The 27,742-nt window shown below is 38.6% G+C and overlaps 2 protein-coding genes across 4 annotated transcripts in view; both read right to left on the reverse strand.

Annotated features, from left to right (window-relative positions):
• The window catches only part of Zdhhc21 (zinc finger DHHC-type palmitoyltransferase 21), a 70,044-nt gene extending 66,237 nt beyond the window's left edge, over positions 1–3,807 (reverse strand). For all 3 annotated transcript variants that reach the window (XM_058586345.1, XM_046467339.2, XM_058586343.1), the window contains exon 1: positions 3,596–3,807. The gene's annotated coding sequence lies outside the window, so the exon portion shown is untranslated. The remainder of the gene's footprint in view (positions 1–3,595) is intronic.
• A 16,968-nt stretch (positions 3,808–20,775) lies between these two features.
• On the reverse strand, positions 20,776–23,241 carry Cer1 (cerberus 1, DAN family BMP antagonist). Its single transcript, XM_046467309.1, has 2 exons — positions 22,735–23,241; positions 20,776–21,072 (listed from the first exon to the last, which is right to left on the reverse strand). Exons 1-2 carry the CDS (start codon positions 23,239–23,241, stop codon positions 20,776–20,778), a joined length of 804 nt encoding a protein of 267 aa, XP_046323265.1.
• Positions 23,242–27,742: the final 4,501 nt, after the last annotated feature.

Raw genomic sequence — 27,742 nt, forward strand, 5'->3', positions numbered from 1 at the left:
AAGCATAACATTCTTGCACCATCAATGATTTCAAGAATCTACTGTGTAGAACAAGTATCTAAGCCACTACATTCTGGACAAAACTAAACATAAGCTGTTGTTCTTCACATAAACCTGCTCTTCTGGACACCTGCCTCAGGAGTGAAAAATAAATAAAAATACTACATCTCTATTAATAATACTGCACTACAGTGACATATTTCATCTGAATCTTCTAACAAATAGTAGAAATAACTTGGAAGATATGGGATGACAGCAATTAAAACTACCAAATGTTGTTTTAGTCAGTACCAAATATCTATGTGGGAATATTCATTTAGGAAGGAAGGAATGTGGGAGAAAGGATAGAAAAAGCAAGATTCAATGTAGAATACAGACAGGAAGCAATGAGAATCTTTGCTTCAAAAATGGTACAAAGAAGCTGGGCACAGTGGTGCATGCTTATAATCCCACCTAGCAGGGAGGCTAAGGCAGGATTCCAAGTTCAAGGTTAACCTGGGCAACCTAGACCCTGTCTTTAAAATACACACACACACACACACACACACACTTATACACACCCACGTGTGTGTGTATGTGACACATTTCATCTGAATACATACACACACACACAAACACATACACACGTGTGTGTGTGTGTGTGTGTGTGTGTGTGTATTAAATTAAATAAGAAAGTAAAAGGAAAAAAACTTCAGGTATGGTAAAAGCTAGACTTAATGAGGCTAAGGTTTTTCCTGGGTATAAATAAGGCATGTCTTCCAAATAGTAAGGTAGGCCAGCTTCTGACCACCTAATACCCACTGTACCAAGATATACTGGAAGAATAAAAAAGAAACTAAATTAGACTGTCTTTACACCAGAATTAACCAAAGCAGGCCTAATCTAAAAACACTAACACTAGATGGAAACTCTCTCCTCACCTACTTGCTGAAGCTGAAAATCCTGCATATGTGAAAGTTATTCATTCTATAATTATAATTAAAAGGCTTTCAGAAGTCCAGTTGAGATCATACTTGAGCATTTTAAGTTAGAATTAAAAGTAATCAGTGAATGGTATAATACCAATTAATCTAACCTGACCTTTTGTGAAAGGAGCACCACATAGGTGAGGAGAGTTGATGTTGATTTACCCTCCAAAATGGAGAAGAAGGTTAATTTACACAGAGAGGAATAACACAAAGGAAAAGGAGGCCTAAAGGGCAGATGACAAACTTGGAAAACATCACATTTTGCCTAGGGTAGATCTAAAAAGGGAAACAAAATAAGCAAATTACCATTATACTAAGGTAGCTATCAATGCAGCTTCACAGGTCCATGAAAATGTGCTTTTTAAACTAGTTGATCCAATTTATCAGGAATTCTTGACCAACAAATCACTATTCTGGCAATAAGACTGGTATTTTTCCAATTCTTTCTCCTATTTATTATTATTATTATTGATTCAAAATATGTCAAACATTTTCAAATTTGATGAGGTATTTATAAACCGATTATGCCAATAGGTGCTAAATTTTCTTTTATTTCTAACACATTTGAAAATTTGAATCTTAGACTTAATACTTTGCCAAAGTTATATTCTTTATTCAAAAAGTAAAGCTGAATTTACGAATAACCTTCAGGCAATAAAAACAGCTTTTCTTCTGCCTTCCCTGTTAAGCCTGGTACTGACACTATCACTGTGTAGCCTCTTATGCTGAAAAATTTTCATTGACTCAATCTTAATTACAATTCCAGGAAAAAAGCTCCATGGAGACACTACTAGATTTCTCAATCAGTTTCTTTCCTAATCCATGGCATTATTTTATTCAAGAACTTTTTCACAGGTTCTGAATCACACACTATGAATTAAAACATAGATTTAAATCAGGCAGTGGGAAAATAAGTAAAAGTTTTATGATTTGCTGATTACTTTTTGTCTTAAAATCTAACTTATTAAGCCGATGGTTATATATATTTATTTTTAAATGTTTAAACTTCTTTTATTAAACAAAGTATGCTATAGACAGGCAACATGACATAATTCTTATCATCCATTTTCAAAACATGCTTTGTTTCATTTACTCCAACCACAGCTTCTAACATATGTTTAAACTAACAGAAATCTCAACAGTTTGAAGAGACCCAGCATAGTTCTATTGTTTTACGTGCAAAATGATGAATTCTAAAGTTCATCTATTCTGGCACTCTCTCAAAATTTTACTAATATTTTTCATCAGGTAAATGTTTTAAATATACCTTCCACATGTTAAGAGTCTTACAAACATGGCAATTTTCAAAAATAAAAAGTGGAAAAGCTTTAAAATAAAGAATAAGCCTTAAGGAATTTAGTCTTGACTCCTTAGCTGTATGGATAAGAAAACAACCTGGGTCACTGACCTACCAATGACCCCACAGCTGGATAGTGACAGAAATGGGAATAGAATCTGGTTTTACTTTCCACAAAACCAAATCTCATTTGATTCTTTCCAGTTGATTTCTCACCTCATCTCTTTTTCAAAAATCTTTTTGCTATTAAGTGATAGCACAACTAAGCCAATAAAAAGAGCACTTCTCTGAATTTTATCTTTAAATCTAAAGAGTTGGAAGAAGTTAATGGAATACTACATAAAAAGCCTTTTAATCCAGGAACAGTACACTCTAAGCAGTCATCAAATGGTAAGTACTATTATTATTTTTACCACAAGTTAGGTAGTGAATGTTTTTAGGTGCACATATTAACATAGTAGCAGAAGGAACCATTTGACACCTTTTTAACTTGCACTTAATTATCCTTATTTGTCTTTAGACAGTAACTTTACCTATGATTTATTTATAGCCCGCCCACAATGACCTTGATTTTTTTCCTCTTGTACTTTTATGACTGCTGTACTGCAATATTTTCAAGAAATAATTGGTCAGGTCCTGGAGATACAGACATCCTCCACTGACTCACAAGAGATCTAAAAATGTGACCAAAATATAGCTTGAGAAAGACCATAATTTAAATGGTCTCTCCAGTTAAAATCCAGCAACCTATAATGGGGAATGGTAACAAGTGCAAACTGCTGCCATCCACCCATAAGAAATTTTCTCTAAAACACCTTTGGTTGGGGATGGGGGAAGAAGGTCAATAAAAGAGCCAACTGTTTCTCCTGTTAGTCCTTTGCAGCTTCTCGCCAGCGGTCTGAGAATGAATGAAAGGTTCTGTCACAGCAGAGAGAAATCCGGAATCCTGGTGCAGGTCTCCGGGAGGGAGTGCAGAAAGGGAAACTGGTTTACAGGGAGGAAACTCCAGGCATTGACTTTGTTTTTTAACTAACCCAAAATCACATCCACTAGAGCAGGAACCCACCCATCACCAGTTATGGGAGGAGCACCGGCGGGTGGCTCCGGTGCTGGCAGAAGGTGCTCTGAAAACCGCCAGGCCTGGGGCTGGGAGAGCGCGGAGAAGTCCCGAGGCTCCGAGCCCGGGTTCCGAGCGCGCGCGGGGACAGGTGCAGCTAGGGCTAGGGAGGCACCGCGAGGGCGCGGGGAGCGGGGTCGGTGGCCCGGCGTCCCGCGAGGAGGGCGGGGCGGCGGGGGCGTCCCCCTCACCCCCGCGCCTGCACACACTTACCGGCGCCGACTGGCTAGCCTCTCGCCGCCGCTGCTCACGCGACCGCCCGCTACTCTACCCACGTCTTTCTCTCCCGCGCCGCCGCCCAGGCCGTGCCGCTCTCCTCTTCCGCTTCCGGGAGCCCAAGCGCCAGGACCGGCCGACTTGGTGTCCGCATGCCCGCGCGCCCGCGCGGGGAGGGATCGGCCGCCGCCGCCGCCTTCTCCGTAGCAGTCTCCGCTTCGCGCCCAGGAGCCGCGATGGGAGCCGCGATGGGAGCCGCGGAGGGCCGAAAGACCAGAAATCGCGCGGTGGGCCGCCATCACCGGAACACTCTACCTGAAGCACCTCACTGTCTCCGCCCTTCCCTTTGGTCCCCTTCCTGGCTTTGCCCAGGTCGTCCTTCTCGTCCCCACACCCTCACTGCACCGGGTTGGGGCCTAATCCTTAAGGATTGCAAGTATCCTCCTTTCTTCAGAGGATATGGCCAACAGGCCTCTCTTCCCCCTGACGTGTTCTTGACTCCCCCGGTACCTTGCTTCAAGTATGGTCTGCAGCATCCTCTGGAACTTGTAGGAAGTGCATAATATCAGGCCTACTGAATCAGTATCTGCATTTTAACAGGATCTCCAGATGATTTTTAGGAGTGCACCTTAATCATTGCAAAGTACTGCACTGTAGTGCTTGCTTTACCCATTTTTGACCCTCTGTTTGGGATACTACAGCCATCGAAGATTTTTCCTATTCCTATCGGTAACCTCCATCCGTAGCCAAATAAGCCTTACTTTTATTTCAGAACTTCAAAGGTTGTCAGCTCTTCTATCCGTGTAGGATAGGAAAAATAATTTAATTGAGCAATACTAACAACACATCCCGGTAGAATTTGGCATCTTCACCAAACCTACGAGATACACTAAAAAAAAAAAAAAAAAAAAAAAAAAAAAAAACTTTCCCATCTTATCCCAGCTAAAAGGAATTTGAAAAGCTCAAACTTTCTGCAGTGATGGGCAGCTGGTGTGGATGGAAGAAATAGTTCCTGCTGTATGAAGTCTGTACTTATAAGATAGAATTGAAAGCCTTCTACCAATAGGTTCCTTCCTACCTCTCAAGTCTTAGCTCCAACTAAATTGGTTTATTTCCCCATATTATGAATGTCTTCCATCTTCTCTCCGATCATCTTAATCCTGATCCAACTTTGAAGTCAGCTGAAATCCTGATATCCCAGATTCCCCCTCACCACTATTCTTGGACCACACTCATTGTAGCTTTGGAGAACCCTTATGTTACCTTGTATTGCTAGGGATTTAAAAATATATTTTATCCAGATTGAAATGATTACAAACTCCTTGTGATCTTAAAGACGTAGATTAGTTGTTTTCAAAGTATAGATCCTAGACCAACAGCAGCAGCAGCACCTGGGAACTTGTGAGAAATCATATTCTCCAGCCTCCACCCCAAATCTATAGTATTAGAAATTTTGGAGGTAGAAGCTAGCAATATGTGTTCTAACAAGTCTTCCAAGATTCTAGTGCACACTAACATTTCAGAATTGCTGACCTAAAGTATTGTATTCCAAAAGAACCCAAGTGATAGGGATTGGTTTGACCCCATTCATACAGAGATAGGTTTGAAGACTAGTCACAATTCCTTTTGGAAGAATTAGCTTGGATTTTCATAATTCACTTGATATAGTAGGATTTTTGTAACTTGGGTTGTTTGGATAGAAGAAAACATTAGATAAAAGGAGTCACTTTGAAGGAAAACACATAGAAACCCCTTCCCCTAATCCTGCTACCTGAATTGCATATTGTTTTGCTCTCTCTTCATTTACCCCTGTGAGAGGGAATAATTAAGGTCAAATGATCTCAACATGCCCAAATCAGAATTAATTGAAAGGCATATGAATGTGAATCAAAAGTGTTCATATTTCTAATGCCTTTATGTGTGTGTGAGTTAACATTCTCATATCAGCCAAGTCAATTCCACAGGAATGAGAGAAGTGTTGGTAAAAATATTCTCAAATCATGAAACATTTTTAGCATGGGCAGTTAAGACATATAACCAAAGTCCTGTCTATCCTCTGTACTAAAGGTCAAGTCATTTCATCCTAAGCATCAGACACCTGTGTCATCAGATAATCTTTTCATATTTACTGTAAGGATGGAAAGAATACATATATTGCAGTGATGTGCAGTTAGATTATTGTGCCTTCCTGCCACAGAAGATAGTATGTGGAGATATAGATATAGATAGACAGATAATATCAATCACAGTATATTTTTCTTCCAAAATTCCAGTCTGTTTTATGGACCTGTGATGGACTGAAATGTAATTATTAACTAAATTCATATTTATCTAAAAAATAGATGAGGACAATGGCATTGCTTCCACTGCTAACTTAGCTCTTAACAAAGGCACACTCAGGGCATTTATGTAGATAAATTCAGTCAACTATTGTGCTTCTGTGCCATGACTAAGGAGGACTGAATTTTACTGCAATTTCCAAAAGTCAGTGCAATCCAGAGTTTAATCATACAGGCTAATAGCCCTTGGCAGCTTTGGGTGGATGGCGTTCTCCACCTGCCCAGATGGGTTCCATGCCCTTTGCACCCACATTTGATGCACATTCGTGATTTCTTGGTTGCTTATACTCATCTCCTCCATCTGTTTGAGTGGCAGAGTGCCCATTCCACAGTAGTCTAATATAATCTAAAAGTTGTTCTTAATTTTTTTTTGGGGGGGGGATAACATATCTCTGAGCATGTGATGAAAGTTGATGATTCTCTCCACAAATACACACACACATACACAATGTATGTAAACATGTACATACATTTATGGACAAAGTTTTACACACTGCCCCACTGTCTCACACTTTTGAGAGCATCACAATGAAGTCATGAACTTTACGTAAAGAACTCTTCCTAGGAAAAAAGGTGAGTAAAATAACTTTTTTTAAAATATCAAGGGAAAACTATAAAACCACTGTGTGTTTAGAAGATAAGAGCAACACTGAATAATTACAAGCAAAATACTATGAAAGTGCTAAAGATGCAGCTAGTAACTTCAATAGGATGGGTAAGGGTGATTTCATGGAGAAAAGTTCTTGCATCAGGCAACTGGGAATAGGATATTGGTTTAAGGAAGCTTAGTGATATTTTTGCAGGGGTTGGGGAGAGTTCTGGGAATTGAACCCATGATCTCATGAATGCTAAGCACACAGTCTACCACTGAACTATACCCCTAGCCCCAAGAATAAGATTTTGGGACAAAAAAGGGAGAGAAATTTCAGAATGGGGGAAGTGATTGAACAAAGACATGGATACATGAAAATGCAAGGGTCCATGTGGTGTGGCTCAAATGTAGAGTACATGCAAAGAGAGAGAGGCAAATGGAAAGAAATAGTCAAGTTATGGTGAGTCTCAAAAATAATGTTATGTCTATTGAAGAACCATCAAGCTTCAGACAAGGGCAATGACCCACTTTGAGCTGGAAGAGACTGTTAGCAAGGGTAGTAGCATTATCAAAAAGTAGAGTGATAGGGCATTTGGAAAGATCTAAATGTCCTAAATTGGAACCTAGTATTTACTTGCCATTTGCTTAAGAATTTTCTGTTAAGGTGAACTTGAGATTCTTATACTTGGTTAAGGGCCAATGAAGAAATTTATCTTGGTGAATGTTTATGTGCACTTAATCTCCACATTAACACTGAGTTAAAATCTATTTGAGATAGAAAGACTGAAAATCAACTTGAACTAAAAAGAAGTCCTGCCACTAATCAGGCTGAGAAGACAGACAAATCCAGGTGCAAAATTAACAGGACAATCTGCAAAGGTCATGCAGCAGTTCTAAGATGCCATAATGACCCCCACCCTCTTTGGATGATTACTGACTTCTTACAGATGACAACTCAGAAAAATTGTTATTTCCATTTGTCACTGGTGATATTCAGTTGCTCAGTCATCTTCACCTCTTGGAAACATGCAATTCCTAGTTAATTCCCTCTTCTCCTAATCCCACCTTAAAACAAACACCAACCTAATACTACTCCCTTAGACTCACCTCAGAATCCCTCAATGGGAGCATACCTTCCCGCTCCACCCTTCCCGCTCTTGTGTAGGAGTGCCCTTCCTCCCTGAAAGGCAGTGAATCTGATTTTGTGGGATAACAGATTTGTTACTGGACTGATTATGTCTTAACAACCCACTTAATGATGAAAGCTTCCCACTGTCAGGACTCAAAAATTAAAATTATTCAGGAACCTTTCTGAGTCAATTGCACAATAAAGTAACTGTTATTTCCAATAATGAGGCTCTCGGTTTACACAAGGACTCTTCCAAGGTGGGAGGAAGAAATGTTTTGAGCAGGTCACCCTCTTCCCTTAGTCTACTTAGAAGCAGCTTAATTTAAGTAAGTGGGATGAAGAGAGTGCCAAGAGAGTGGGAAGGTTAAATTATCTAAAAAGATGATGAAAAGTCCTGCCTTGGTAAAATGTCAAGAACAACTGTAAAATAGGGCAGGACTGAGGGTGTGGCTTAGTGGTAGAGCCTTTGCTCAACAGGCATAAGGCCCTGCGTTCAATCCCTATCCCTGCAAAATAAATAAGTAATAAAAATTGATGGATTTTGATGATTCTGCCCTTTGTACATGAAGGACAGAGATTGAGATTTTCCCTGAGAGGTTTCATTATAAAAGAGAGAAATGAGAGAGAAAAAAGAGAGAAATGTCATATCAATAGATAAAAAAAGACTGGAGCAGAGATCGTAAGCAACCTCAAGGATGTTAAATGGCTTCTGGAGACCTCTACCAGCAGGAACAGTTGAGACAGTAAGAGTGGAGTAGGTCACCAAAGAAAGGGGTTGTAGTTAGAGCAGAGATAAGAAGGCAGAATCTTGAAAAATCTTGACTATTGTATATTTAAGTATTTGATAAAAAAATGATTAAGAATCTCCTATGTTCCAATTATTCTCAAGTCAATATATCTAACTGTTTTCTATTGAGTTGCAGACCCAAATTCAAATAAACCCCCACCCCCATATGTTTGTTATGTGGATTCACATAGATGCAAAGCCTTTGGGACCAGCCATGAAAGGTAAAAAAAGGTACCATTATTCTTAAGGCAAACAAAGTTTCTCTGCCTCATTTCCTGTAAGAGAGTAGGAACAATCAAAAAAAAAGCCACCAACTTCTTTTTTTGTTGTTGTTGTTGTTAGTTTCTTTGTGGTGATTGAACACAGGTACACTTTACACTGAGCCACATCCTCAGTATCCTCAGCCCTTTTTGGTTTTGGTTTTTGCTGGAATTACAGGTGTGCATCATTGCACCTGCACATCAACTTAATGTTTAATCTGTTTGTCCTTTAACTATCTCCATTAATAGCTTAGGGAAAGATACTTGTCACTTTTTAATCCTGACAAGTAAGGCAAATGAGGTGGTGAATGGTTTTATCATTGGGGGGAAAAAAGGATCAGTTTCTAACTTCTTATTTGCAGAAGGTTGGCTGTAAGGTACAGTGGTCATTGTTCAACCCCCCCCACACACAAAGAAAAATATCAGCTCAGGTGACTAGAACCCTTTGGATTGAGGTCAACAAACATTCTGTAAAGGATCAGATAGGGATAGTGTGTGTGTGTGTTTGTGTGTGTGTGTGTGTGTGTGTGTGAGAGAGAGAGAGAGAGAGAGAGAGAGAGAGAGAGAGAGAAATAATCTTTGTAGTAACCATTTAACTTGGCCATTGTATTGCAAAGCAGCCATAGACAATATGTAAATGAGCAGGCATGGTTGTATAACAATAAAATTTTATTTTCAACAACAGGCAACAGGCCATATTAGGCCCCCATATGTCAGAGTTTGTGGATAATTAGAAACTCAATCTCAGAAAGAGTATAATGAGAAAGAATGCCTGACTTTGTCCTCAGTCTAACTTACTTAACTACCCAATGCCTCAGTTTCTTCTTATGTAAAAGGAAGGTAACATAATAGTCACCGTGGTAGAACACCTGAGGATTAAATGAGTCAGTGTGTGCCAAGCACTTAGACATGGATCTGGTGTAAGAAGTAACTCAACTGGTATTACTCTCATGCTAAGGTAGAAGGCTAAACACAGTATGAGTAACATCTACATATGATTTGAACATTGCTTTTGATAAGAACAAGAGTATATAAAGCCTTCTCGCTATTTTTTATTTCTTATTGTCCCCCAACTTCTTCTCATTGGAATTTTCAAAATCAAAAGAGCCTCATTTCAGAACAAGAACAAAACCCTAGTTATATGCTATGAAAAATTATTCTCCACATCCCTCAAAACTTCAAACCCAACATGTTCGAAAACTAATCTTTCAAAAAATTTTAAAAAGAAAGGTGAAAAAAAACTTTCATCAAAAGCACCCTAACTCTATCCCTACCCCATATCCCAAATTCCAGAATAATTATTGCCAAAGCTAGAAAACTAGGAATGTATCTTCTCTATTTCTCTCAATCCATCTATACCCAGTCACCAAACCACCCCATCAATTCCACTTCTAGAATATGTCTTGGAACAATTCATTCCTTCCATCCCTATAGCACTATCTTAGTTCATGTCGCCATTTTTTTTTACCCCGTACTGCAGTGGTACATTTATACCTCCAATCTTACTCCTACCCCCACTTATTCTCTACACTGTCATTCATGCACTTGTCCATAAAAGCAAATCTAACCATTCTTACTCCCTGCTTCAAGTGTTTACTGTAAAACAAGACATGTTTACCATGGCATAAAATATCATCATAATCTGGCATTTTCAGTCTTTTCCCTGTTCCCATTTCTCATCCCCTTCCTCTGCCTTGCCTTTTAATGTATGTCCCCATAGTACAGATTGGCTTTCTGGACCATCATTTTCCATGCCCCCACAGTGGCTGACTGTATGCTCACCCTGCAGATGTCTGGTAGTGTCTTCCTTTGAAATAACCAGTTTAAGGCACCTTCCTTTGGGCTCCCATTGGATTCTCCTGACTCATTCATCAGGTTGGGATTATCTATGTGCTTATACATCTTCCCCACAAGACAGTGAGCTACATGGAGCACTGATCCAGTCTTATTTTTTACATATCTTTCCATTGCTTCTCACAATGTCGGATCCATCATGGGTGCTCAATGAGTTGGTTGAATTAATGAACGATATGAAAGAAGAGTCAGAGTAGTTGGCAGACCCTTGAAGGGGGCTCTGAGTCTGAGCTTTGTCTGTCACAGATACTGAAGGGTTTGCAGAAGTCAAGGGAGGGGAGAAAAGGGATGGGTGACAGGCAGAGGAATGATCAAGAAGATGAAAGTCTGAGGAAAGATCATGCTAAAGATCATGGGTCTTAAGGAAAGGCCATTAGATTTGGTGACTAGAATTTTCCTGGGTAATTCAATGTATGTTTAATAACTATGTGATTTGAACTAGCAAGAAAGTAGATTACTTGGAAATTAGAGGCATTATTACTGCAAGAAATTGGTAATAAAAGGAGTTAATGTTTTAATTCCTGCTTGTGTTTTAGGATGAGGAAGCCTTAGTTTATCTCTAAGACAAGATCATAAAAAGAGAAGAGACCAGTTAGAATTGGGGACAGAAGCACCAATAGAATGAAGAGTACAAGCAGGAAGGTTAGCTTTGCTAGCTACTTAATTTGCAAAGTCAGACTCCTTGTTCATTCCTTTTTCTCCTTAGTTTTTGCTATTTTGGAAAGAACTCAGAGAAAAGCATCTATGGAACCATGCAGGCAAGTAGTGAAAAGGAGTCCACCTCAGGTTTAGAAAGTCCTGTACCCAGGAATTTTCCCCAGGCCAGCATTCTGAGAGACTTTCCCAAAGCAATCTGATGATGGCTTTGCTATCATTTATTAATTACCACGGGAACTACCAGCTGTTATTACAAAGTCTTTTATAGGCACACTGTAAATATTAAAAGAACATATTAAAATTATACTGTGTGCAGTAGCAGCCGATGTTGTTTTATGGAGATAGTATCAGAGAGCATGCAGAAGTATCACACTACAACTCCTATGATCCCTATTTCTTATTACTCCCCTGAAATCTGATACTGACTCATGATTTAACCCTTCAATCATAGCAGGAAGTTATTTAATGATATATGCTGAAGCAAATCTAATCTCGTAAGTCAGGGTGTGTATTTAGTCATGTAGATGCCTTAATGTACACACACCAGTCAACTTTCTATCATAAAAATGAGGACAAGAGGATTTTCTTTGAAGTTCCCCAGAGGAGGAAAGAACTTTTCACCTTTTTTATAGTTAAGACTAGTGTGTGGGAGTGCATCCACATTGCTGTATAACCTGTCCAACTATCAAGTGGAATGGTCATTATGGCAAGATGAGACATTTGTCTGACCTGCTTTGTGAAATCTACCCAGAACCAACTTGAAACCTGTTTTGTTTGGCCTAAAGTACGTCTTGCTCCCCAAAGTTCTCCTCCATTGGCCCACCAGGATGTCTAAAACTTCCATAGGTGTAGGTCCTATATTTGAGAGAGAACTAAAAGATGTCCATTGAGATACAAAAAAACTAGACAATATCTTGGAAATATCTTTGAAGCAATGATATCTTTCCCCTAATTATGTAGGAGAATATCCTTATTCTGAGGAGATGCATTTTGGAGTATTATGGGTAAAGCATCAGGATATCCAAAATTTACTTTCACATAGTTCTGAAAAATAAAAATACATGATAAATATACCACCATGCATTCATTAAGTAGAGAGAGAAAACAAATGGTGGCAAAATGAAAACAATTTTTAATTTAAAGTAGAGAACTTGAAGGTGTTCTTGGTGATATTCTTTTTTTATTTCTTTTTAAAACTATTTTATTTGTTTAAAAAAATCTTCATTGTGAAAAAGTTGGAAAATTTCAAATTCCTGAGCATCTACCAAGCCCACTGAATCAGACTCACTGGGTGTGGAACCTAGAGAGAGATGCTGCTAATAAGCACCTGAAGCAAGTTTTAGGCAATAATGGTTGAAAAATCTTTGAATTATAAAGTTAAATACTAATGGAGGAATACAATAAATGTGATTTTAAAAAAACAATGTATTTTGGGGAGAATAATCAACTCAGAGACTCCTATTTTCTCTTTATATAAAACATGTAATTGAGTAGAGTGCATGCTTAGCATGTATGAGGTCCTGGGTCCAATCCCCAGCACCATTACCAACCACAACAAAAAAAGCAATTGAGTTAATGGAGTAGGAATAATGTAACTCCTTAATTGCATAGAACTGAAAACTAAAAAACTTGGCAGAGTTTCAGTGAAAAACAACTAAAAGCATCAAGAAGAATTAGGAGAAACAGGATGACTGTGATCCCAGCCATTTGAGATAAGGAGGCAGGAGGATTTGCAAGTTCGAGGCCATCCTGGGCAACTTAGTGAGACCCTGTTGCACACTAGAAAATAAAGAGGTTGGGAAATGTAGCTTAGTGGTAGCGCATGCCTGGGTTCAATCTCCAGTACTGCAAAAACAAACAAAAGGAGAAAAAGCACAATTGTTCTCTTTCTAAAAGAAATCTGAGCAACTGTTCCTAATTATTGTGATCAGAAGTTTTTAGTGACTCCCTAATTTCCTATTACCTGGCCTAGCAGCAAAAATGCCTGTGAAGTTTTAAAAACCTACAGAGCAATGTCTGCTATCCACCAAGTCTGCTGACCCATTGGAACAGTATTACTGTATTTTAGATGCCCACAGATAACTAATACACAAACAGGGTTAAAAAGCAGTTGCCTCTGGGATGAAATCCAACTCCTCAGCCAGGCAAATTTATCTTCTCAAGGGCAGGTGCCTGTCATGGCCCTCTCGGTATCCCAATGAGCAACCCAATGCCTAACACTAACTAGATTTTAAATAAATATTAATTTAACTAATCAATCAGTGGAATAATAGACTTTAGTTACAAGCTCTAGGGAATTATAGATAATTTGAAAATTCAGAAATGAGGTGAACAAGGATAAGGGAGCCTAAGACTGAGTTCAGAAGCAGAAAGCAGGAAAAGTAGATGCCAAAAAAATTTTTTTACCTGCCTTGCAATTTTCCACAGACCTATGCCACAGCATATAATCACTTTGAAGGACAAGCAGGAAAATGGGGCATAGTGTCTCTCTTCTTGCTACTATCTGAATATCTGGAAGCTCCTTCAATTATAGGCTTACACTATTTTCATGGTCCTGAGCTCTCTAGGCCATCATTTCTTCATGTCCAAAGATACTATTAAGTCCTACAGTCCCCAGGTCTTTTGAAAAGGGCATCCTTTCAGGGTCTAGTATGATGTAGGATATGTCTATCCATCACATTTTCACCTACTTCTTGCCTGAAGTTTGAGCAGGACTCAGGTTTCCTTTCAGTGATGTGCTTGCAAGCTACAAAGCACACGTACCAGAAATTCCTGTTCTTTGGTTTTTGGACATGAAGGAGGTGTGTTTGGCTTAGTAAGTTGACAAGAGGAGGTGGTGACAATTTCCTTGGAAAACATTAACCTAAGACCTCATCAACAGGAGGGCCACTGGTGAGTGTTTCTTTTAGAGGAAAGGAGAAGAACAAAACAATTCGAGGAAGGAAAGCAATGAATGAAAATCTAAGCCACTTCAGGAAATGTGGGTGGGGAAGTGAGGCTGGGCTGTAGAAAACTAGTATTACAGGAAAGTCCATCCTTTGGTTGGGATATTATTGCTCACTCCTTTCATCACTGCAAGCTCCTGGATATGAACCTGAGATTAAACCAGGTGAAGAGCACCCACGGACATGTCTTCAAAATTTTTCCTATGTTCCCAACATGGAAACCTGACGTTCCTGAGTTCCAGTTGGAAGAGTTTTGTGCACATGATTTCCAAGATTTCTTCCAGCTCTTCTGGCCTCTATGCTTTCTTTCCATTCCAATTTATTATACCCACTGCTAAAATTTTTGGCTCATGGAAACCTTTAAGAAGCTCATGAAAATTCAGGACCTTCTGAACACCCACAATATTTGCACACATTTCAGGGGGTTCATGGACTCCTCTGAAACTACTCCTGTAAACCCATACCATCCTAATCTGCTTAAAACTCCACATTGCCTACCACATACATTTTTAAAACCCGATGGCTTCTATTCAAAACTCCCCATACGTATGCTGCCTATCCTTCCAAAAGCAATTCCTAAAATTCATTCATTTAACTTACATGAATTGAATATTTACTCCCTATAAAGCATTAAAATTATAGATTTTATGTGTATGTATATATGTTTGTGTATATATGTAAATATAAAACAGAAAACAATACAAGCAGAAAGGTATCAAAGATGCATGACATGCAGGACTTGCTGTTAAGTAGCTTACAATCTAGAGAGAAAGACAAGGAAATAAATCATGGAAACAACATTAAAAGTAGAAACAGCTGTGGCGTGATGTTGCTTAACTACCCAATAGGTATCTTCTCCTTATTTCTTGCTATAAGAACAAAGATTTTGTTCCATTATTCAGTTATCCTGGGCATAACTGATTTTATTCAGCTCTTTAAAAGGGAAATGAGTGGAAGAGAATCCTTTTGTGTGTGTATGTGGGGTGGGAGTACTGGGGATTGGACCCAGGGGAGCTCTACCACCAAGTTACATCTCCAGTCTTTTTTATTTTATTTTGAAGCAGTCTTGCTAGGTTGCTAAGGCTGAACTTGAACTTGTGGTCCTCCTGCCAAAGCCTCCCGAGTAGCAGGGATTATAGGCATGAGGAAGTGCACCCAATGGAGAATCCCTTTTCTCTGCTATGGACAGTATTATGTGAAGAGTGAAACCTATAATGTCAGGAGCTGCAACAGCACGATGTGACTGAGCAGAGTTTTAGCTTTCAGGATATCCTGAAACTGATAGAGATGAAAGAAGAAGGAACCCATATTCCTAATGAAATGGTAGAGCTGCACTTGACCAGTTAAAGAATTAGCTGCCCTTCAGACTTCTAGTGAAATAATAAATCCCTTTATAATTTATGCACTCTGCATTGTGTTTTCTGGCACTTGAGTTGAAAGCTTCCTCAATGTTACCTGAAAACAAGCATGGATAATGGGTTTTAGGATAGATGACTAGATGAGTGAGGTGTTTAACCTTGGTTGCCATATTCTATATATGCACATGCATATATATATGTATCTATATGCATAGAATATATATGCATATGTATAAAAGTCTATATATCCACTTATGTACATATGTAAATATACATCTTTTTCTATCTTGAATCAGTATGACATAGTAGGAAAGAAATTGAGCTTAGGAGTCATTCAGCTTCTGCCACTCCCTAAGAAGTGATACTTTGAAAAGTTTATTTGTCTGAGCCTTAGCATCATCAGCAATAAAATGTTCTATACTCCCTACTTCATACATTACATGAGGACTAAATTAAATAATATAAATAATTAAATAATATAATCTTGGCACAGTTGTTTTATAGACACATGATATATGTTAAGTATATGATATCTATTGATTTTGTTTCTTACATGCAAACGAAAAAATATTGAGTACTTTTCCTAGGCATTAATTACAATGATAAAAAAAACCAATATGAATCCTGTTCTCAGGAAGCTTACAGTTTGATTAATAATGATGCAAATAAAGGTATAATTTTGAATTGAGATGAGAGATATGAAGTAAAGGTAAATAGTGCCATGAAATCGTGTAAGAGATGCACCTGACTTTGTCTGGGATTAAGAAAGGTTTTACTGGGAAAGTGGAGTTTGAGTTTGAGAACAGGGATGTGCTGGTGAGGTCATCATTTTAAGCTAAACAGAAAAACAAATGGAAAGCAAAAACATGCAGTTACTTGTTCCTGGATGGTAGGCTTCTAAGGTCAGGTCATCTTGTAACCATTTATATTCTCTGCACCTTGCACAGTGGCTGGCTTATCATAGACAGGCATAAATATTTTGTACGGAATGAATGAACTCCTCTAAATTTCGATATCCTTGGAGAAAGAGAGTTAAAATGTTCCCTCTTTGGAGATAAGGGATCGGAAGCATACAAACACACAGTAAGGCCTCAATAATTGGTAGCTCTTATTATTGCTACTATTATTTTTGCCTTATAATTTGCATATATTTTCTCTGCTACTACATTATCAGCCTTGGGGTGACATCTTATTTATCTTTGAATATCCTAAGGTTCTTAGCACAATGACTTACATAGAATAAATTCTCTGTTAAAAAAAATCAGAGAATAATTGACATCTGAATTAGAAATTCAGTTGACAGGTTAAGGAAATTGTATAGCCTACCTTGGTAGAGGATTATAATTCCAAGTCCCATTGAAATCAGGCTTGCCATATGATTTGTTTTGGACAATTAAATATGATGAAAGTCCTTTGTGGTGTATTTCAGAAAATCTTTAATAAACCATTCACCATGTTCTCACTCTTTGTTTCAGACAGGAAGACCATTATTATTCCAGAGTGTGGAATGAACCATTGTGCTCCAGTCCAGAGTGTGGATCCTGGAGTAATATGGTGCCAAGATAGAGCCAACCTGTGATGAATACATCCTGTGTGCAAGAAACAAACCTGTGTCTTTACATGCCCCCAAAAATACATATGCTGAGAAAATAATTTTATCAAAGCTAGGTTAAAACTTCACTGAAGGGAATGCTAAATTCCAGGTTTCTAGAATACAAATAAAATGTATACGGAAAAAACCTCTAAAAAACTGTTGTAAGAACAAGTCAGCATCATGTATGGAGGAAAAAAACGTAAAAACCCTTCTGCAGAATATTCATTCAGATAATTAAAATTGCACAGCTTTAATGTCACCACTCAATCTAAAATTATCAATCTCTAGCATATTTTCCTGTTTTACTCCTTTGCATACCACTTATAGCCATCTAATATTTTTCCTTTTCAGTTGCTTGATGGATAAATTGATTAATTTTTGAACTATGTCTCACCTTGCTGGGATGGAGGCTCCATAGTAGCAGGGATCCTATCTGACCAGTACCTTTGTTGTATTCGCAGCCCCCCAGAGCTGTATGTTGCACACTAACAAATACATCCTCACACATATAAAAATAATACCCTGTACTGATTATGGATGTGAATAGAAATGCAAAAATATAACTAGGAATTGGAAGTGTAAACAAAAATCTTCAGGGGGTGGAATGTAGGGTGGGTGGGAGTTTGAGGGATGGGACTCAGCATCTCATGGAGGGAAATTTCTTTATATCCCAAATGGTTTAATTCTTTTTCAAAAATGACTAAATGCAGAAGATGGCAAAATGATAATCATCTATTCTGGCCATGAGAATTTTGTGTTTGTTATAGAATCCTTTTCTATGCTTTTATGTCTAAAATTTCTCAAAACAAATTTTAAAAAAATAACAAAAAGAGGAAAGTCTGAAAGGAGAAAAGTGAATTAATACCTTGTGGTTTTATGGGATCTAAAGTTTCTCTGAAGTGCTGTTACCTACAGTTGATTATCAAATAATATTGAGGTAATCATTATCAACCTTTTTTATGAGAGGAAAATGAGGCCAGGATTTATGAAGGGGCTTGCCTTGGGGACCAAGCAAGCCAGGGCAATGTTTAGCTGAAAACCTAGGGATAATTTCTATTTAAGAGATGACACCAATATGCTTCAGATGTGAGAGGTAGGTAAAAGGTAAGAAGTTCTCTCTGAGGCCTCTGGGTAGGAGACCTCAATCTAAATTGACGGAGGACCAATGAGCAAATATTTTAATACAAAGAAAGCATATTCCATGTGATTTTCGGCATGTTTTCAAACTTTTTAAAGGCTTCTTTTTCTCCCTTATAAAATGGGGTGATTACCTACATCACATGGTTTTTGCAAGGGTTAGATTTTGTACTTTCTTTAAAAGCCATCACACATTATCTGGACATTAATAGATGTCTGATATTTGTGTGTTTCCTCCCAGTTTCTTACACTCCCACATATTATGTTGAAACATTAAAAACTGCCCTTTTTACATATTAAACTGGTTGTAAATGGGCCATTTCATGAGGTTCACGCTATCACTCCATTAATGTTAGTTCCAATGGAGCTATCAGCTTTCCCATCTGGAATTTACATGTGAGCAAAGGGCAGAACAGTGTTTGAATGAAAGAGAGAGCTGTTTGGAGCCTGGGCTTGAGAGTCTATTTGCAAGTACAGATAAAAGGGATATATGCAAAGATGTGAGGAAAAGGGAGATTCCAATTGGGGAAGATAGGTTTACATAATCAGAGTAAGGCAGTTGCAAACTAGACAGCTGCTCAATAGCTTTTGGCATCAAAATATATTGACCAGTTGGGATATCACTAATGCTGAACAATTTTATCCTTATGACCACATATTGGCCAATTAGATTGTTTTTGACCACCAAAGGGTATAATATATTCTGTTGTAAATGTCACATGTGTATCTATGTAGCTCATATTCTATTACATTGATGTGTTTCATAATACACACTAAATATAAATGCATTTGCTTCTTTGAAACACCATGTTAGATAGTGTGATTAAAGAGGAATAGAATTAAAATTTAAATTGATTTCTTTTCAAAAAAATAATTAGTTATTATTCCATGAAACATTTGCTTGTGTGTGTGTGTGTGTTTGTGTGTAGGCACGCGTGCATACACGTGCTCGCATGTGTATGTACTGAAGTAAAGGAATCCAAATCAAGTAATTTTTTTAAATGAATTTTTGAACAATTATAAAAAAATAATCTGGTTGGGAAAAGTCAATTCGGCACAATGTATGCATACAAATAAATACAGCAGGAAAGACAATTGCTAAACGACAGTGGTTCAAAGGCTTAAACCACAGGCTGCTTACAAAGTCAGAAGAAACCCATGGGTCAGTGTCATAAGCCCACAAAGACATTCAGAAACACTTCTAATACTGATGTCCCAGTGGTACCTTTAAATGATGAGACAGGCAAAACAAATAAGGGCCAAACATAAGATATTTACATGCCACAACATTTTCCAGAATGTTTCATACACTAAAATTCAATACATCAAAACATTCAGAATATTGTCAGACCTTTTCATTGTGGCCTTTGCTGAGTAGAATTTATCATACAAAGTTTTATACAATACTCAAAAACAGTGATCCAAACTCAGAAACCTTACTTATTACCTAACTCAAAAGCCATGTGGATATTTCACCATAAATTATTTCAATTTTAAATTATTTATTTACAATTTATTTAATTTGACCTCTGCTGAATTTCTTGTTTACTTTCATTAGTGTTTTTGGAGTGAGCTTTAATCATGGTTCTCGTCATATAGTTTTTCTTTCTCATAATATAGGTAGCTATTTGGCTACCAAAGATTGTTCCTCTTCCTTATGTAAACTGCTAAAAGTAGCATCAATGTTACTTCTTCAAAGACAGACACCAGACATTAATAACTTTATATGGGGAGGCCAAGTGCATGCCTGTGATCCCAGCTACGTGGGAGTCTGAGGCAGGAAGATCACAAGTTTGAAGCCCTCAGTAACTTAGCAAGACCCTGTATTAAAATAAAAAAATTTTTAAAAGGCTGGGTTTGTAGCTCAGTGGTAGAGCACACCTGGGTTCAATCCCCAGTAACCCTCCCCCCCAAAAAAAAACAATTTTAAAAAGGAGGAGGAAGATGGGAGGGGAGGAGAAACCAAGCAAGTTACTTCAAACATCTATGAAAAGAATCATCTGATAGAAGAAGGCAAAACATTCCCTGAATCACAAATGCAGCTACAAGCATGAGAAATCCCTCCTAAAAATATTCCAACTTTTTTTGTTTGTTTGTTTGTTTGTTCCTGCTGGTGATTTGACAAGCTATTGAAGAAGCCCATTTTTATGATGTAGTTTATTTCTTTTCCTTAGATAGAAGGCTTTTAAAATTTTGGAGAAAATCAACCATGTACCAGTAGTGGAAAGGACTTTAGCAATCAACTGGGACAAGTCTCTCATTTGTAGATAAAAAGCTTTAGATGGTGCAAATTTCTACAGCTCCTTAACATTCTACAACCAGTTAGTGGTAGAGCCATCACTAGATTCCAAACATCTATTAAAAACTAGAAAAATACTATTTCTTCTAAATATTGCCATCTTGTAACTACTTTTAAAACCACCTTTCCCTTTAAGCATTATGTACCCACTTATCATTTCCAGACTGAATAACCATTGCCTTATTCTTGTGGTTTACCTTTTCAAAGGTAATAGTGGGAGAACTTTTTAAGTTGAAACCTCTGGGATAAAGGAATCCTGGGAGCCAGCCTGAAGGGGGTGTCCGTCTCCATGCTCTGTCATCACTGCACACTGGCACTCCTCCACCTGCATCACTACCTTGATCACGGGGGCCAGGCCAGTGCAGTTCAGCTGCAAGTGCACAGTGGTGAATTTAGCAGGTGAGCAGTGGGAGCAGAAGGTATGGGGGTGCGGCGTTGCTCCAGGAAAATGAACAGACCCGCACTTCCCAAAGCAAAGGTTGTTCTGAACAACGACTTTTTCACAGTCTTCATGGGTGATGGTCTAAAAGACAAACACATTTCCATTATGTTATCTTGAGTCATTTCGCTAGTGTACATGATGCAAAGAAGCTAGAGAGTGTAAATCAGGATAACAGACTAAAATTTCCATAGCTTTTCCATTTTGGATACATTTTGTAATGTCCAAGTGAGGGTATCTATTAGGGCATAAAGCCAACTTAACTAAATGTATTGAGTAAATTATTAGCCTTTTGGTATCCTCAACTTAATATGAAAATAGTTGGTACTATAAATGTCAGACTAAGACATTTTGTCTAGTTGAATGTGACCAATTGGAAAAATTCTAATGACAAACTTCTTATTTAAGTACTCTGTGTTACTATTTTATTCCTCACAGTACATTTCCCATAGTAGGCTCTCTATACATAGTTTGTTCAATTGATCATAAAATAGACCAGAACATCACAAGTTTAATTCTGTCCTATTTTGCAGGAACTGTGATGCATTCAAATCTACAAAGTTGCATGGCAAAATTGCAATGCATGCACCTGTTACATCATCTTTGCCTCTCTCGTAACCTCATACACCTAGTTTTATGTGCCTTCCAAAATATACAAGAATCAAACATCTTAATTTAATTAGCAATATAATTCAAAATAAGAATTTCAAAGGAAATTTGATGGCTCAATTCTTAGAAGTAATTTTCTAATTGCACATGGGCCACAAAGCAGTCATTATTATTTGATAATTGACTTGTCTGTGCTGCATATCCTTGCCTTTGCAGGCATAATACTTAACTGCCTCACACAGTCAATTGTCTTATAACACTGCCTGCTTAATTGGGTAGAGTTACTGGACTGTGAAATTTTACTCTTCCCTGCATTGCTTTTGGTTCAACATCTTCATGTTTACGTATCTGATGCATTTTGTCTTAATAGAATTGGAATTGATCATGGTAAGTATATGTCAGCCAATACAACATAAATCCGGAGATAGGGTGGAGTAGGGGGTGTCATATCACATCTAGATTATTTTTTGAGAGCTTATGTAAAAATAAGTTAAACTAAATCATTTTCTATCACAATACTAGAAATAACACAGCAACTTTTGTCCCAAGAATCTCAATATAGTTTGAGGTTGTGGGATAGCTTTTTAAAAGTTGGATAGCTTTGACAACTATTAAAGAAACTTTCATAAACCTATGGTTAGGTGTGAAATAGATTAAGACTGTCACAATGAATGTGAAATTTGTTTGGGGAAGAATTCAGTACGTCCCACCTTATCTACAGAAGGAGTTGATCTGTTCACCCACGTTCCAGAGGTGCAGAGATGTAGCTACAAATAAGTCCTGGTGATTGCTCTGTATTCCCAGTTTCCTAACTGAGGGCAGACTTACTTCTCTGGATAGGACACCCCCAGTCTAAAAATAAATAAATAAAACAGAGCTCTGTGTCCTTTGATTATCATATTGACAGTACCATTATACCATTCTTGTAGCATATCTGGCATGCCAAGAAATAACAGAGAGATGAGAAGGAGATATAAGGAATAAGATCATACTTTACCAAATCCTATGGTGACTATCTAGGACCAAGTTTGAAGTTAAGCAAGACTGATTCCCCACAGATGCTTTTCCTCCTCTCTCCTTGTCTCAGCTGTTTCCCATCTTGCAAACCCCCATCTACTCTACCCCCAGGACACATACCTGGCTGAAGGGCACTGTCCTACAGGTCTCCCAATGTACTTCATGGCTTTTGATGGGCAAGATGACCCCTTGAGAGGCTGGACCTTTTCTGAACATGAAGTGGTGCCAGAATTTCTTGGCTTCTTCTTGAAGAGGAGACTTCTCTATTTTCTTCCTTTCCATTGGCTGACGGAGGGCCTGGGTCCCAGGTGGGGAGTACTCACTTTCTAAGTCCCCAAGAGGGTACAGTTCTCTCTCAGGCTTCTTCCAGATCCTGCCAAACATGGACAGCATCTTCTCTTTCTGCCTCTGGTCTTCCACTGCCAGGCTGGTGCCTATCAGGTGTGGCACTGCAACAAACAGATCCGGCTTGTCCTCAGCTTCCTCTTGGTTGCTGGTGGAGAGTTCTCGGCGGCTCCTTTCTAGGAGCAGGAGGGAAAAAGAACCATGACTTCCAGGGTCATCCAGGCACCAGCCAGCCTTCCCCAGAGGCAGGAGCACAAGCAATTGAAGTAAAAGCAGATGCATGCTATCAGACCCCAAGATTCCTTTCAGTTCACAGATGGTGAAGCCCAAAGAGGCTCACTCTACAGGACTGTGAACAGGACAGCCTATATAGAGAGACCTGCCTGGTGGGATGGAAGGCAGGTGGTCAGTAGCCAGGCAGAGTAAACACATTGATTGTTTGCTTGAATTATGTGGTGCTAATGGTGTCCTGCCTTCACTTTGGTTTTGTGTATTTTAGAAGGCCCCAGTGAAAGCCTGAGACCCAGGGGGTAATTAACTGACAGTTTAGCTCTCTGTCTGAGACTTAAAGAGCTGTATTAGCAAAAACAGCTCATTCTTTGCTGGATTTCCCATCACTGTTATTAGAAGAAGGAAGACAGTCAGCTAACATTTGGTGTGTTTCTTTACTGTGTTGGGATAGAATAGGCATGACATGTTTTTGAGAGAAGTATATCAGATAAAAATCAAGGGCACACATTTAACAAAAGACCAGGCCTTTAGGAAAGCTATTTACACACACACACACACACACACACACACACACACTACTAAAGAAGTATATCAAAATGGTATGGAAAGGAAAGAAAGAGGGATGTTAACTTTGTCGAGAAAGAGATTTATCACCTTTTACTTCTATGTGGATTAAGGTTGTTGGCTGTTGTGTAGTAACAGAGTAAAGGGAATAAATACATTCTCCCTTTCCATACATGGAAACTCATAATTCACAAGTTAATACTCTCAGGTTAAGTATCAAATACTGGGTGCTAAATTTCACAACTGGTCAGTCCTCAGTAAACTTTACAATTGTCCTTAAATTTTCAGCAAGAATCCTAAGGTAGGTTGGCTGACAGCTCATCAGTCTTCAATGAGGATGGGGAAATGCCCCCCAACCCCCATTATCAACTTGTTTTTCTTTCTTTAAACAAAGAGCTAGACTTGGGAAGGTGGATTCTAAGAACCAGGTTTGATGGCTTGGGGTGTGAGGCTGGCTGCTCAGTTCCTTACCTTACTGAATCCACATCTTCCTCCTTTATTCTACAGTAATTGATGATCAGGTTAAATAAGATTGAGACAGACATGAGTTTTCAGGGATCAAAAGAAAACTTGTTAAATCACTATCTAAAATCAGCCAAGGGAAGAGAAACATCTGCAAACTTGAAACCCCAGAATTGAATCCAATCAACTCACCACACTATTCCAACAGCATTCCCTCTGGGAATCAACGAAGTGCTTGCTTATATTCCTTCCCCTTTTGATTCAATCATCACATTCCCTTCTTCACAAACAAATAATCCTGGAATATGTTTCCCTTTTTTAAAGTAACAATTAAGCTTTCTTTCCAAAGAGTGGCCCATCGGAATATTTCTTCTAGGCTTTTGTGTTCTGTCTTGATACTCATGCCTGAATTCTATGAGGTAAAGCCTCAGCTAAGTCCCTTTACTTAAAATAATGAACTATTTTTAATAGTTCAGAATTCTATGAGAAAAGATATATTTTACTAGCTCCAAATACCTGTGGAACTTGTGCTAGCATTCATTTAAGGTGCCACTGAACTATAATGAATAAATCTTAATATTTGCTATTTCTTTGAAAACACTTTCATTTTTCAAAAATTGCCTGCTATTTGAAATTTAGTCCCTGCTCTAATGTAGGTTAGACAGTCTAGTGATGTTATACACTCGCTATTTTTATCATCATCTGTAGGGATGTCAACCACTTTTCATTATTTTTTTAGTCCTAAGTTCTCCTTCCTCTGAATCTGAATTTTTTTGGGGAGGGGGGTGGGCAGTGGGTACAGGGGCTTGAACTCAGGGGCACTTGACCACTGAGCCACATCCCCAGCCCTATTTTGTATTTTATTTAGAGACAGGATTTCACTGAGTTGCATACCGCCTCACTTTTTGCTGAGGCTGGCTTTGAACTTGCCATCCTCCTGCCTCAGCCTCCCAAGCCACTGGAATTAAAGGCATGTGTCGCCGCGCATGGCCTGAATCTGAATTTTGATGCTTATAAATGTTATTTAAAAATTACTCCTGGAGCTGCGCTCCAGGATCCCAACAAATCAGGAGGCCTTGCAAGTTCAAGGCCAGCCTCAGCAACATAGCTAGGCCCTAAGGACTTGGCAAGAGCCTATCTCAAAATAAAAAAAAAATAAAAATAAAAAGGATTGGTGATGCGGCTCAGTGGTTAAGTGGCCCTGGGTTAAATCCCTGGTACTGAAAATAAAAATTAAAAATAAAAATCACTCATGGAGAATTTCCTTTTGCTGTTCTGTCATTCCTTACTGAGAAAATGTGCAAATATCCTGAAGGGTAAATCTAGAAAAGAAAAGCCTTCTGTGATGAGGACAATGAAACAAGCCTGATTCTGGTCCCTCTCTTTTGCAGCTAAGGGTAAATGACTCACTTTTTTCACCACCACATGCTCTTACCAATTTCTAAAGGTACGTATGTGATAGCTACAGTCTACTCTTAAGAACATAAATAAATATTTTGTAGCTTTTAGCAAAACTGTGTGGTTTCTGCCAGTCTTCAGTTGGTACTGGCATATAGTTACCTCTCAGTTTGGGTTTAACCAAATGGAGATAGGTCTGGAGGAGGCCTCCACACACAGCAGGAAGCTGTCGCGAAGAGAGCATCACAAATTGTTGGTGTACTGTGTACCAAATGCCACAATGAAACACAGGCCTGAGCTTGCAAGTATGGGTCCAACCAAAAGGCAAAATCCGCTTCCTGGGCCAACTTTAGGCATGCTAGGGGGCCAGACTCAGCATTCATTCACTCCAATTTACAAGTATGCTCAACTTGTAAAAATGACTTTCAGTTTTCAACTTGGCCTGGTTTTCAGAGGCTCTCAAATGTCTTCAGAATTCCTACAGGGCTTCATGAGAAGGTGCCTAAATAAAATGTTTCTGTCTGCTGGTGACACTTAGAAAACAGGGACACAGGGCTGTGAAATCCAAGGTGTTGAAGATGGGCGTCTTGGTACCTTTTCAGAGAAGCCTTTGAGAGGACAATAACAGCTACATTTTCTGTCTTTACAGAATCTCAGAAGGAAACTGGAAATATGTTTAGTGCTTTCTGAAGGGAAACAGCAGGGCTTTTTCCTGAAAACCCCAATCTCAAATCAACAAGATGGGAGGTGGTGTTGAGGCAGAGGATGGGCACAGAGCCTAGGAGAAGGAAATTCAGGTTGATGGAATTGTGGGAGAAATATTTGGGATGCATACCATTTCCTCATGACTACTCTTCTTTCCAAAATGTAGAATGACAAAGGTATTATGAGAGTTTAGATTATTTTTAAAAACTTAAAAGGAGCATTTTTTTGCGGGGAGGGGACACTGGAGATTGGACCTGGGGGAACTCTACCACTGAGCTACACCCCCAGCCTTTTGTAATTTTTATTTTCAGACAGGGGCTCACCGAGTTGCCCAGCCTAACCTAGAAATTTTGATCCTCCTGCCTCAGCCTCCCAAGTAGCTGGGAATACAGGCATGTGCCCAGCTGAAGAAACCTTTTTTCCTTGTTTTCCAAACCACAAAGGAAGAGGTAAAGTGAGATATTTCCCCTTAAATGATTTTTGTCAGCAATTTAGTTTAGTGATTTATTTAAAATGTAGAATTCTTCCTGCTACCCTCCCCCTGTCCTTCCTATGGAAAGGACACAATGGAAGAGCCTCATTCTCCAGTATTTTCCATATGCAAGACACATTCATTCATTTATTCATATAGTCTATATATGAGTGCCAGCACTGTTCGAGGTCCTGGGGATAAATGATGAGGGTGTCCTTGTCCAGGTCTCTTGGATTTGCAATCTATAGTAAAAATCTAGTTCAAAGTAAGTAATACAAGGAAATTTTATACAAGGAAAACCATTTCTGTACTTATCAAGGAAAACCATTTCTGTACTTACTTATCAGGAATTTTCAAGTAGATCCAAATGCCAAAGGCACAATCAACAGGACAGTCTTGTGTTAGTTTTATTGAGTAAATGGTTTTTGAGCATGAGGGAGCAAATAAACCTGGTGCAATACATTTCTTTTATTTTTGGGGGATGGGGGATGGGCATTGAACCCAGGAGTGCTTCACTACTGATCTTCATCCCCAGTCCTTTCACTTTTAATTTTGAGACAGGGTCTTGCTAAGTTGCTTAGTCTGATCCCAAATTTGTGATGTTCTTGCCTCAGTTTCCCAAGTCACTGGGATTACAGGTCTGATCTACCACATCTGGAAAATTTTGTTTGTTTCTGAGTAAATAATAAATTCATATTGAAGCAAGATTCAAATAATACAAAAATGCACATGAAAGATGGATCTTCTGACATCCTACCCTGCTTGACTGCATAAGCTACCCATCCCTACTATGGAAGCGACCCTTGTCGTTGATTTTTCTTTTCTTTTTTCTTCTTTTTTTAAAGATAGACACAATATCTTCTTTAACTTCATTTATTTATTATTAGTTTTTTTATGTGGTGCTGAGGATGGAACCCAGTGTCTCACATGTGTGAGGCAAGTTTCTACCAC

The sequence above is a fragment of the Marmota monax genome, unplaced genomic scaffold, assembly GCF_021218885.2.
Source record: "Marmota monax isolate L192 unplaced genomic scaffold, Marmota_monax_Labrador192_F-V1.1 WCK01_AAM20220418_F8-fsc00033, whole genome shotgun sequence".
NCBI classification, from domain to species: Eukaryota; Metazoa; Chordata; class Mammalia; order Rodentia; family Sciuridae; genus Marmota; species Marmota monax.